The sequence below is a fragment of the Salminus brasiliensis genome, chromosome 10, assembly GCF_030463535.1.
Source record: "Salminus brasiliensis chromosome 10, fSalBra1.hap2, whole genome shotgun sequence".
NCBI classification, from domain to species: Eukaryota; Metazoa; Chordata; class Actinopteri; order Characiformes; family Bryconidae; genus Salminus; species Salminus brasiliensis.
In genome coordinates, this window is record NC_132887.1 from 1,012,522 (window position 1) to 1,026,229 (window position 13,708).

The 13,708-nt window shown below is 41.5% G+C and overlaps 1 protein-coding gene across 2 annotated transcripts in view; it reads right to left on the reverse strand.

The window, feature by feature from the left end:
- The window catches only part of prorp (protein only RNase P catalytic subunit), a 31,048-nt gene that overhangs the window by 5,671 nt on the left and 11,669 nt on the right, over nt 1-13,708 (reverse strand). For both annotated transcript variants that reach the window (XM_072690224.1, XM_072690226.1), the window contains exon 5: nt 6,367-6,474. In XM_072690224.1, the coding sequence (XP_072546325.1) occupies nt 6,367-6,474 (108 nt within the window). The remainder of the gene's footprint in view (nt 1-6,366; nt 6,475-13,708) is intronic.

A 13,708-nucleotide genomic window follows, 5' to 3' on the forward strand; every position in this document is an offset into this window, starting at 1 on the left:
ATATGATGACATTTTATCATATGGTGTGATAACGATAAGCTTCTCTGATCATATGCAGGAGATCAGCTGCAGGGTTCATTACTAACAGTGTGATTAGACTGAAGGGTTCATTAGATGAAGAGCAGCAGATGTTATAGAGTAGAAATCACTGGATTCAGTACAGTAGTTTATAAGAATCTGATACTGATGTGTTTAGTCTGTGATTATCTGTGTATCGTGATAAATATCATATATTTGGATAACAAAAAAGGCTTAAAATATTACCATATCACCCAGCCCTTCTCTTAATATAGGTTTCACGGAAACCACAAAGAAAACTCCTCAAAGAACCATTTGGATGCTTAACTGGTTAAAGTGTGAGTAGGGGCTTTAGATTGGTGGAAAACCAACCTGTAGATGGTTCTATATAGCACCAGAAAGGCCCTTGCTTAGTAGACTCGCTGTACAATGGACTGGCTGGACTGCAGTGGACCAATCTGACTTGTATGAAACCTATGAAAACACGCTTTTTTATTATTTATTTATTTTTTTTTATTGCACCACAAAAAATAATGCTTGCAGCTTAGTGTGCATGAATACTGTACAGGTCATACACTACATCAAAAACATATTTATTAGTTATATATTAGTATTAGAAATATATTAGTGTTGCACTGATAACAATACTGTTAATAAACTCTGATCAGCTGCAGGTTTCATTACTAACAGTGTGATTAGACTGAAGGGTTCATTAGATGAAGAGCAGCAGATGATATAGAGTATAAATCACTGGATTCAGTACAGGAGAGGGTCTGAACAGCAGTTTATAAGAATCTGATACTGAAGTGTTTAGTCTGATTACATGTATCGTGATAAATATCATATATTTGGATAACAAAAAAGGCTTAAAATATTACCATATCACCCAGATAATTGAAAATCTGGTATTGGTATCAGTATTAGAAAGGAAAAAGTGGTATCGGTACATCCCTAAAATGTATGATTGTAACATTTTTAAATATGTAAATTAATTGTTTATAACATCATCATAAAAACATTAAATTCAGACAGGAACTGAGACTGATTTACTTTTCAGGGCTCGAATTGTAACGTAGAATTCAAACGCGATTTTTGAGGACACTACAATCTCCCACAATGCATCATGTTAGCAGGTGATGGTTAGGAGCCACTGTATGCAGCTGGCATTTTCCCGTGTAGTTCATTAACAGTAGGTTTAGGTTGCTCAGCAACACAGCGGTAAAAGATTACTCCACGAGCCGCTCGATGCTTTACCAGCTTTAACTTAGCGTTCAGTTCGTGTGTACAGAGCTTTAAACATGGCCCAGACACTCACATGTGACCGGTGCTGACGCATGTTGATGATGGGAAAGTGTCCAAATACATTTGTGTTTCTACCCCTACTAAGTGAACTAGGTAGTCCCTCCCTATATATATGAATGATATCTACTGCTTCAGTTTCATTAGTTTCAAAAACCTAAATATACAACATGAAAATACTGACATTTACTGTATACCATGAATTGAAAACTGGGCTGTTTCAGCTGTTGAGTTTAATGTATGGTGTGTACAGAGTGTGGAGTGAATGTTAGGTTCTACATCAACAACATCTTCCTTTCTAAAACATTTGAAGTATATAATATATATAAAAATATGCCAATTCATTTTGTGGCATCAAGCATTTCAAACTGTTTGAATCTTTTCAGTGTAGCTTACATGTACAAATCTAAATAACTACAATGACTACAGATGGTCTATAATACCATATCCAAACTAATAATAGCAGGTGTTATAGTGGGCATGTGTGTTTGTGGGTGGGTGTGTTTGACACATATAAAAAACAAAACATTCAAATATAGATATCACTGGGCGTGTGGCTAGAAATGAGATTTCACACTAAAGCAAACTTGCTGTCTATGAAAGAATTCATTTTATATTAATTCAGCCTTAAAATAGGTCTGGTTTATAATTAGATCATAAACATCTTAATAATCATTAATAATCAGTTAAACCACAAACTAATAAAAAGGTCCACAGTGATCTGCTGCTCTCCAAACAGTTTCCCACGCTCCTCCATGCTGTTAAAGGTCAGAAGCTGCTGGTTCCTGATCTTACTGTGGGTTCTCCATCAGTCAGTGTTTTAGCCATCAGCTTCAGTAGAGCTCCATTAATACGGACTACATCTGAACCCCAACAGGATCTTTAATTACTCACTAATGATCATCTGATCAGCTCATTAACATATGAAGAGACTATTCTCACAGTCTGAGCTCTGAGCGATATTGCTGAGCTTGTTGATCTTCATGTTTGGAGCTCATTAACTAACTGATGAGTCTCACACTTTACAGTAAGGGTTAATAACTAATAAATGGAGACAGAACATCTGAGATGAAGAAAGATCAGACTGGACAGGAGAAAATCAAAAGGTTAGATGATGATCTGTGAGTAAAGACTGATCCTGATTGGGTTTTAATGGTAGAAACCTGTGGAGGAAGCTCTGCTGAAGCTGAGAGGTCTAACACTGACTGATAGAGAAGACGAGTGAAGAAGCAGTGGAGATGAATGTGGGTCACTGTTTGGTAAGAGCCTGATCACCGTCTACCTCTTATTTGTGATATAACTGATTATTATTGATGTATATGGTGCTAATGGCCTTCATTTATATCCATTGATAAACTTGTGCCGTTTAAATCACTGTAGTTCAGAGATGATGTTTTTACTACCCAGCTCTCATTTCTCCTCATTTCCCCTGCCCTCATATCAGCAGCTTCATCTTCACTTTTGATTCTTTCAGCAGACAGACACTGATTAAATCACACCACACCCCTGACACAGGGACTTCACACACACTCTGAGTTTCTGATATGAGTAAATTCCACTTTTATTAATTTGATTGATGGCTTTTGAGGTCAGCCTTATTTACCCAGTCACTTCTGCCCCAGTTACGCCTGAGCTCTGACGCTGTGTGACGTGTGTCTCTGGGTTTTGCATAGACAGACTCTGCTGTGGTTTGAATGGCCCATATTTTTAAAGGTCCTTATAGTTTTTGTCCCTGAGATCCACTTATGATATTTATGCAGATATGTGTCCCTAAACAGTCATACTCCCCCCCGACCTCTCTTTATCCCCTGAATTTACGGAGATGGTGCCTTTAAGGCTGACATATGCAAATGACCTGTGTTTTATTTGGCTGCACTGTATTGGGCCTCATTCAGTGCTTATAATAAATACATACACTATATAGACAAAAGTATTGGAACACCTTTTAATTCACTGCTTCTTCTGAAAGTAAAGGTATTAAAGAGCTGATCCTGCTTCTGTTGGAGTAACTGTCTCTACTGTCCAGAGAAGAAGACTTTCTACTAGATTTTAGAGGAACACTGCTGTGAGGATTTGATTGCATTCAGCCACAAGAGCGTTCCACCTCATCATCCCCAACTCATCCCAAAAGTACTGGATGGAGCTCTTCTACCATCATTCCAGAGAGCACAGTTCTTCCACTGCTCCACAGCTCAATGCTGGGGGGCTTTATACCCCTCTAGCCCACGCCTGCACGTCTCCTAAATTCTAGGCCAAGCCTCCAACTCGAAGCACCTGAGGTTTAATGATGGCCACCGACAGACATAACATTCACTCCCCACAATACAGAACCATCTGGATGCTTAAGTGATGCTTTGGCTTGTGAAATGGTTCTATATAACAGACCTTTTCCTTAAAGTGTGGAGGAAGACCACTATTCCCAGTTTCCCCTCCAGAGGAAGACCACTATTCCCAGTTTCCCCTCCAGAGGAAGACCACTATTCCCAGTTTCCCCTCTAGCCCCTAGTTTATCTAACCAGGCCTTCATTACAGTAGATCAGGTGAGCTGCTGCTGCTGGAACTGACCACATCCATACAGTGTCTGGAGTTCACCGAGAAGATCAGCACCCAGACCTGTGATCTTCTAACTAGCATGTCAATAACTTTACTGACCAACAGCACATTCTGACCACTGACTTTATGTTTATTAGGGTTTATTCTAATGTTATATAGAGTTAATTACAGGTAGACTCTCTCACTGACCACTGACTTTATGTTTATTTGGGTTTGTTCTAATGTTATATAGAGTTAATTACAGGTAGACACTCTCACTGACCGCTGACTTTCTGTTTATTTGGGTTTATTCTAATGTTATATAGAGTTAATTACAGGTAGACACTCTCACTGACCACTGACTTTCTGTTTATTTGGGTTTATTCTAATGTTATATAGAGTTAATTACAGGTAGACACTCTCACTGACCACTGACTTTATGTTTATTTGGGTTTATTCTAATGTTATATAGAGTTAATTACAGGTAGACACTCTCACTGACCGCTGACTTTATGTTTATTAGGGTTTATTCTAATGTTATATAGAGTTAATTACAGGTAGACACTCTCACTGAACACTGACTTTATGTTTATGTGGGTTTATTCTAATGTTATATAGAGTTAATTACAGGTAGACACTCTCACTGACCACTGACTTTATGTTTATTAGGGTTTATTCTAATGTTATATAGAGTTAATTACAGGTAGACACTCTCACTGACCACTGACTTTCTGTTTATTTGGGTTTATTCTAATGTTATATAGAGTTAATTACAGGTAGACACTTCATTTATTTGGGTTTATGCTCATGTGATACAGAGTTTTATGGTCTAAGAGTTCTGTACTGTGTTGCTGTTTATCAACACCGCCCAGCACAAGGCCTGAATGTGGAGGCTGGGTACATGCAGATGTGCACTTTTACAGTGCTGAGCTGATGAAGACGGGTGATGTGTTGTTCAGTGGGAGAAGGGGAATAACACAGCTAAAAATACCAGAGTGCTCAGAGCCGGGAGTTATCACCCTGGATCACAATCAGATGCAAATCAGCTCGTGGCTGGTGGGAGGTGGCATGCTCTTTCAGATGTGGAGGAGGAGGCCGTTGATCAACGGGGCGCCGGTAGTCTGGTCGGGGCAATAGGCTTTTCCCCTTCGTTACCTGTGACTAATTTGGGGTTTTATACCTCTCGGTGGTCTTAACACATTTAAAGTTTAGAGTTTAGTGGAAAATGTGATGGTTTGGGTCTGCTGGAGTGACACAACCTCAAAATCACCTTCGAGTGTGGGCTTTAGGAGACCTGATCACAGCCTGATTAACAGAGAAATTAGCTGGATGTAGCAGAAGGTACAGAGATGATGTGAAGCATGTGTTTGAAGCCATTAACACTAGTCCTCTTATTCATGCTGCCTTTTATACACTTACAGTCAGGAAGGACAGGATGACAGCAAAAATATCACACTATATGTCCAAATGTTTGTGGACACCCCATCTAACGAATGCATTCAGCTACTTTAGGTTGCACCCATTGCTGACACAGATGTGTAAATGCACACACACAGCTTGTCCAGTTCCTGTAGAAGAAGTACTGCCCCTGCGGCACACTGCTGCCTAATGCCAGGTGTATGGTACAGTGGCTTGCAAAAGTACTCATACCCCTCGAACCTTTTCACATTGTGTCACCTTAGAACCACAAACTTAAATGTATTTTATTGAGATTTTAAGTGAAAGACCACCAGAGTAGCACATAAGTGAAGTGGAACGGATATGATCCTTGGCTATCAGAATTTTAATCAAAAAATCTAAAATCTAAAAAAAACTGTGTGAGGTGCAGAAGTATTCAGTCCCCTGTATCAATACTTTGTGGAGATACATTTGGCCGCAATTACAGCTGCAAGTCTTTAGTGCTACGTCTCTACTAGCTTTGCACATCTGGAGACTAGGGATTTTTGCAAGCCACTGTAGAGGGGTATAAAGCCCCCCAGCATTGAGGAGCTGTGGAGCAGTGGAAGAACTGTGTTCTCTGTAATGATGGTGGAGGAGCTCCATCCAGTACTTTTGGGATGAGTTGGGGATGATGAAGGGGTGGAGGAACAGCAATGTTCCTCCAAAATTCAGAAGAAATCTTTCACTGCACAGTAGAGACAGTCACTCCAACAAAATTTCATATGTAGTAACTGGTGCTATAACGCTTGGCCAGGGGTGTACAAACTTTTGCATATAGCTGTAAAATCTTGTGCTGAGCAATCTAGAGATAACGTAAACTGGACCGGAACAAGACGTTTGCAAGAGATGTATAAGAGCCCGGTCCATTTATAGCCCTGTTTAGCTGTATGGCAGTAAGCGCCCCCTAGAGGACACAACAATATTTTTCACTTGTCACTTTCCCTACGTTTAAAAAATCTAATAAGATATCTAATAATATCCATTTCAGACTCAAATGTTCATCGTGATGAGTGACGGCCCCCTCTTCTCTTCATCGAGGGGGCTATGAAAGGAGATTTTAGCATGGTGAGTACTCACAGTCTGAGCCTTTGGGGACTTTGGTGAGATGCAGGCTACGTTCAGGCCGTCGACGATGACATCGAACACAGGACTTCTCTTCACAAACTTTTTGAAGGTGTTCAGCTCCTATAGAGGAAAACAGAGCGGCTCATTCAAGGACTGCTTTAGACTCATTAGTTTTATGATGTCACTAAAACCCAAAACAATTCCATTCATCCTCACACATTCAGCCTACAGCAGTCTAGCCCCGCCCACTCATGATGAAGTTATATATATAAGTAGGGTTTCAAATTGGACTGGGTTTTGAATGAGGCCCAATAAAGGGCAGCCAATCAGAACAGAGAGTGAGCTCCTTTAGGTGTACAGTCATGTGCAAATGTTTGAGCACCGTTGGTCAAATGATGCATGATGTTGCTGATGTTCTGAATATAGAAAAATAAGGCTAACCTTTACAGTAAACTTGGAAATGACTTTCTGCACATTTCAGAAAAAAAAAAATCAGTTTATTCAGTGAATTTAACAGATTGTAGAAAACATACATTTTTTAATAGTGTTAAATGCAGCGAATAAACAGTAAATAAACAGTAAGTGTTTAGTGCTGAACTGTATCTCTGTAAGGATGTTAATTCTTTAGACTTACATTAACCATACTGTCATTTCACCAGGGGTTCCCAAACTTATGCAGAAGACATTGATCAGTAACATAAACAGCCTGTTAGTGCTAACTGATAGAGGGGTTAATAATGGTCATGCATTATCATATTAATCCCCTAGCACCTGCCCTAAATGTCATATTAGCCACCTATCAACACACTACAAACCACTTAACAACACCCCTGCAGGTACCAAGAACACCATAACCTCAATCACTCCCCTGGTAACCACCTGAAACACTGCAGAAACCACCTGGTGACCCTAGCTGTGCAATATTCAGCGTTTTCCTCTGGATGAGAACACTGCCAGTTCTTAGCTAACCGCGTCCTCAAACTCGTCTGAAACTCGCCTGGTTTTACAGAGAGACACGCATTCCTACTCGCCTCTCCACATATTTCAAACCTATTTCCTGCATGCCTCGCTACTGAGAAACTACTACGAGATTAAAGTGAAGGCTTTCAGGCTCAGCAGACCATTCTACACCCATTACTCACACTGTGATCAGACAGTTTGCTGAAAGATGCAAATCAGACGAGTTTTTCTTCTCCCTTACATTAATGGACACTGAGTTTTTTTATGTACAGATTTAGCAGCACCAACACTCAACTACTCAGTATATACTTTCAATCATTCAGTATCTACTATGAAATATTCTGTATGAATTATTTACTATCCACTAGGAATTATTTAGTGTTTACAATGAGTTACTAAGTATCTACTATGAATTATTTAGTATTTTCTGAAAAAAATATTTAGTGCCCACTATGAACAATTTTGCATTGGTTAGTATCTACTATGAGTTATTTAGTATATACTATACATTATTCAGTATCTTTTGTGAATTATTTAATATCTACTATGAATTATTCAGTATCCACTATGAATTATTCAGTATCTACTATTAATTATTTAGTATATACGATGAATTATTTAGTATCCACTGTGAATTATTTTTTAGTATATACTATACATTATTCAGTATCTTTTGTGAATTATTTAGTATCTACTATGAATTATTATTCAGTATCCACTGTGAACTATTGTACATACTTTGCATTGTTTAGTAACTACTATGAATTATAAAGTATCCACTATGAATGATTTAGTATGTACTAGTGTGTCTAACTATCTACTGTGAAATATTTAGTATCCACTATGAATTACACCGTATCCACAGTGAATTTAGTATCTACTATGAATTATCTAATATCTACTGTAAAGTATTTAGTATATACCATGAATTATTTAGTATCTACTATGAATTATAAAGTATCCACTATAAATTATCTATAGATGAATTATCTATAGATATGAAGTATCTACTGTGAATTACTCAGTATCTACTATGAATTATTTAGTATCTACTGTGAATTATTTCATATGAACAATTCAATTACATTCAGTACAGTACTGTCAGTACAGTAATGCAAGGTTGTGCAGTACAATGAAACACCTGGTTAGGCTAACAACCAGACTACTGTGTAGGTACCGTAGTTTTGAGAGTAAGGAACCCTGAGAGGCCGTTAGAACTCAGGACCAGGGTTAATGCATTTAGGCCTGCTCTGCTGAAAGTTGAACAGTCCAGTCCAGTCTAAAGAAACGGAGCAGTATGTCCAGTTCACTGCAGCTCGCATGTCTGCCGGCTGAGACCGGGTCAGAGCCGCTGTGCTTGGCTGTAAAGGTGATCACGCTGAGCAGGTATGTGAAACTGCACGTGCGCTCGGATCTAATCAATGTGTTAAATTCAGAAACTCGTCCTACAAGGAACATCTTCAGCATTAACTTAATTCATCCCCTGAAGACGCTGGCATGCACGCCCGTCGCAGGGACATTCCCGCCTTTGTGCGGACAAACAATGAGCTTTTATTTCCCCCATGTTCTAGATTTAGCTCATGTGCCCTATCCAGAACGGGCGGCCCGATACACCATGTGTGTGTGAGTGCAGACATAGCTGCCTTTCACATCAATAATGAGGATGTGCGCAGGGAAGCAGCGCCGGTACGAGAGGGCCTCTTCAGGCTCCGAGCTGCGTCTCAGTTTTCCTGCTTTGTTTTTGTTTGAATAAGACGCTGGACCGCGTCCAGGGAGGAGCTCGCAGGCCGTGCAAACACGCCGGGGAAATTCCAGCTGGTGCAGAGCCAGAAGGCCCCACCTTCACCTGTCTGTCCGCAGGGGCTTTGTTGTGGAGCTCCCTTTTTAAACGCTGCACTGTGTACCAAACGCCTGCTGTTGTGACACACACACTCACAAACACAAACACACACACACACACACAATCTACCACATTACGTGCCGTGGTGGTCCGGAGGAGGAACAGGCAGTACGTGGGGCAGCACTTCCACATCTCTCACACATACTTCACATTCCACTGGAGACAACAAACAAAAAAATGGTCAGCTGCCGTTTACAGACGTCCTGTCGAACATGAACACTAAAACCACTGCCAGTACACGGCCTATACCCTCACTGTACACAAGTTAGAGTCCATTTCTATCTGCTTTGTTCTACTGATACACTTTGAGGACAAAAGTATTGGGACACCTGCTCATTCACAGTTTCATCTGAAGTCAAGGGTATTAAAAAGAGCTGATCCTGCTTTTGTTGGTTAACTGTCTCTACTGTCCAGAGAAGAAGTCTACTGGAGGAACATTGCTATGAGAATCTGACTGATCCCCAACTCATTCCAAAAGTGCTGGATGGAGCTCCTCCACCATCACAACACAGCTCTTCCACTGCTCCACAGCTCCTCAATGCTGGGGGGCTTTATACCCCTCTAGCCCACGCCTGGCATTAGGCAGCATGGAGCCAATAGGGTCATGATGTAGATCTGCTCCAGAGAGTCCTATTCTATTGGCAGTACTTCTTCTCTACAGGGACTAGACAAGCTGTGTGTGTGCATTTGCACATCTGTGTCAGCAATGGGTGCAGCTTACAGTAGATAAATGCATGCAGTTAGCACTATGCTAAATTGTGGCGATTAGCTTGTATTATTATTATTATTATTAATATTACCCCTGTAGTGGATTTCAGTCTGCATCTGAACTAAAGTGTGAGAGGGTTTGGGGAGATCTGCTCTCTGGCCCAGTCTTCCTCTCCTGTAATGGGAGTCGGAGTGGTGTGTGTTGCCGGAGGCCGCAGCAGCGAGCTTGGGTTAGCTCCGTCGGAGCACGTGTGAGGAAACTGAGGAACACAGTGTTTTGTTTATCAAAAACCACAAACATTCCTGGACTCTTGAGGGTGCCGGGAGAACACACTTTCAGTTTTGTCTATGAAGAAGACGTGGCCGAAAGCCTGCCCTCGAAAATTCCCAACCGACCCCTTCCCTCTTCAGAAAGCCAAAAACGCTCTCGCCGCATTTAAGAGAAACCGCAGCAGCACTTACCAATCTGCCTCTCATTACAGGGCAGCAGGAATGCGTTTGATTGCAGTAACTTTGCTCCAGAACTGCAGTGTGTGTGTGTGTGCATGTGTGTGTGTGCATGTGTGTGTGTGTGTGCAGTCTTTAAAATAGGGTTCTTTTAAGGGTTCAGAACAATGACAACAATGCTTACATGGGTCTTTCCCTGGTTATGTATGATTCCCTCCTTTTCTTTACTTACTGTAGAACCCAACAGTCTTAATAGTGCTTAGTGTTATGCAAAAGTTTGTGCACCCTTATAAAACTCCACGTACAGTTTCGCTTCTAATGAATGCATTCAGATACTTAAGCACACACATGTGCAGCTTATTCACCCGGGTGTGCAAATTCACTCACACACTAACATACAGCTTGTCTAGTCCCTGTAGAGAAGAAGTACTGCCAATAGAATAGGACTCTCTGGAGCAGATTAATCAACATCATGACCCTATTGGCTCCATGCTGCCTAATAAAGCCAGGCATGGGCTAGAGGGGTATAAAGCCCCCCAGCATTGAGGAGCTGTGGAGCAGTGGAAGAGCTGTGTTCTCTGGAATGATGATGGAGGAGCTCCATCCAGTACTTTTAGGATAAGTTGGGGATGATGAGGTGGGGTGGTGATCATCATCCAACATCCTGACCTCACTAACGCTCTTGTTGCTGAATGCAATCAAATCCTCACAGCAATAGCTCTCAGTGTCTGTAAATGGTGCGGTCACGCTGTCTAGACGTCAGCTAATCGAGAACAAGCCGTTCTTCACAAGAATCCAGCTCTGTTCTAAGAGAGGAACCAGAACAGTGTGAATAAGGTTTATTTTATTTATTTATTTTCCTATTGTTTCTAATCTGTTACATTTAGTCAATAATAATAATAATAACAATAATAATAATAATAATGTTTCCTGTAGTGCATTTTTTCACTTAGTTACGCCCAGAACATCAGCCTCAAGTTTCCCATGTGAAAAGGGGTGCACAAACTTTTGCATAAGACTGTTTGACTGCTGAATACTTTTACAGGGCACTACTCTGAACGGGGATTCCCTGCTTAAATAAACAAATAAACAAATAAACAAATAAACAAATAAACAAACATGCAATATTTATTATTGGAATGTAGAACCTCTAAATTCTTTATACCGGTTCTACTGGACCAAAAAGGTCACAGAACCCTTTCCTGTGTGTGAGTGGGTGTAAAGTGAGTGTGTAAGCGCGTAGGGGTGAGAGACAGGGGGATGGGGCGGGGATTGTGGGGGAATTCCTGTCTGGTCTGAGGGGATGAAGTGACTGTTTATACGTTTTAAAGTGAAAGTTCACCAGAAAAACATGAATTTACCTCGTTTTTCCCTTTTTTACCTCAAAAGTTTTCTTTTTTTAGTTTTACTCTGAAGCTACGAGGCTAATGTGGCTAAAAACAACAGAAAGTTATATGCCACCAATTAGCACAGCGCTACCTGAACGCTTCATTTAATCACACACTGATGTACAAAAACAGACACTGTACACCAAGAGTTTCATTAGTGAGGTCAGGATGTTGGATGATTGATCAACACCCCACCTCATCATCCCCAACTCCACAACTCACCCAATCAAAAGTACTGGATGGAGCTCCTCCACCATCATTCCAGAGAACACAGCTCCTCCACTGCTCCACAGCTCCTCAATGCTGGGGGGCTTTATACCCCTCTAGCCCACGCCTGGCATTAGGCAGCATGGAGCCAATAGGGTCATGATGTTGATCTGCTCCAGAGAGTCCTATTCTATTGGCAGTACTTCTTCTCTACAGGGACTAGACAAGCTGTGTGTGCATTTGCACATCTGTGTCAGCAATGGGTGCAGCTTAAAGGAGCTGAATGCACTCATTAGATGGGATGTCTACAAACTTTTGGACATACTGTGTACTTCAGGCCATGTCAGTCCAGTGCAGTTAGCTGGGGGGGCTCTCGCACTCAGCACTGCAGTTCATACCCCCTCAGAGCTGAAAGGGGGAAGTGAAGGAACTGCATCAGAACACAAAGAAACATCAACACACACAGCCTGTTACCCTTTATGAACACAACAGCCGTGCACTGTGTCTGTGTGTGTGTGTGTGTGTGTGTGTGTGTGTGTTGAGTGTTCTGCTGCTGCAGATGGCCTGCAGGATTTGTTGTCATGGAGAGGTTAAAGCTCAATGGGAACAGAAAGGCTGGGGATTCCCCGCCAGAGTCAGGAGGTCACGTGCATATGTGTGTGTGTGTGTGTTATGCAGCCCTTCGTGTGTATCCAGTAGGTGTGTCTGGGTACAGAACACCCTCATTATAACTATTAAATAGAACAGGAGCAAACAGAAAACCCACCAAATTACAGCATAGAGAACCATCAGCACTACTCCTACACTCCTACACACACAGCGCTCAGGGGCTGTCGGGCAGAACGGCAGCTTTACAGGAGGAGGAAACACTGAATAAAATCTTTCTACATTGACTTCCTTTGAAAGTTCAGATCAGTCATTTTACTAAATATTACAATATAAGGGTTACAGGGTTTATCTTCACTGTAAGCTGCACACATTGCTGACACAGATCACACACACACAGCTTGTAGAAGAAGTACTGCCAATAGAATAGGACTCTGGAGCAGATCAACATCATTAACACTGAGCAACCCCTATAGCATCTACCTAAGACACCATAGTGACATCATTACCACTCAGAAAAGGATAGCAACCACCTCTCAATGCCACGGAAACCACCTAGAACACCATAGCAACTGCTCAGAACCACTTAGAAAAGCCACTTAGACCACCTTAGCAACTGTTCAACAACATCACAGCTTGTTACTATGCATGGTAACCACCTAGAAAAAACACTGAACAACCCCTATAGCATCTGCCTAGGACATCATAGCGACATCATAACCACCCAGAACAGCAACCACCTCTCAATGCCACGAAAACCACCTAGGACACCATAGCAACTGCTTAGCAACAGCATAGCAACCACCTATCCCAGGGGACGTATGGGATTTGGAACTTCCGTGTCAGCTAACCATCGTCCACTTAGACGCTGGACTTCCCGTCTCTAGACTATTTGTCTGTTCTTCTGTGAGCTCTATTTCAGCCGCAGGCGTTTCCTCAGCTGAACAGGTCATATGTGTTCCTGCACGCTGTGCCGCGCCAGCAGAGGGAACAGGACAGTGTGACTCACCGTGACGCACCATTAAAACGTAAGCACCATTACGAAGCGTGTGTATGTAAGGCATGTGACTCCATAAAGTGACTTGAAGTGGAGACAGGAACTCAGTGTAACACAGCCTGGCTATCAGCTGTGATGGAC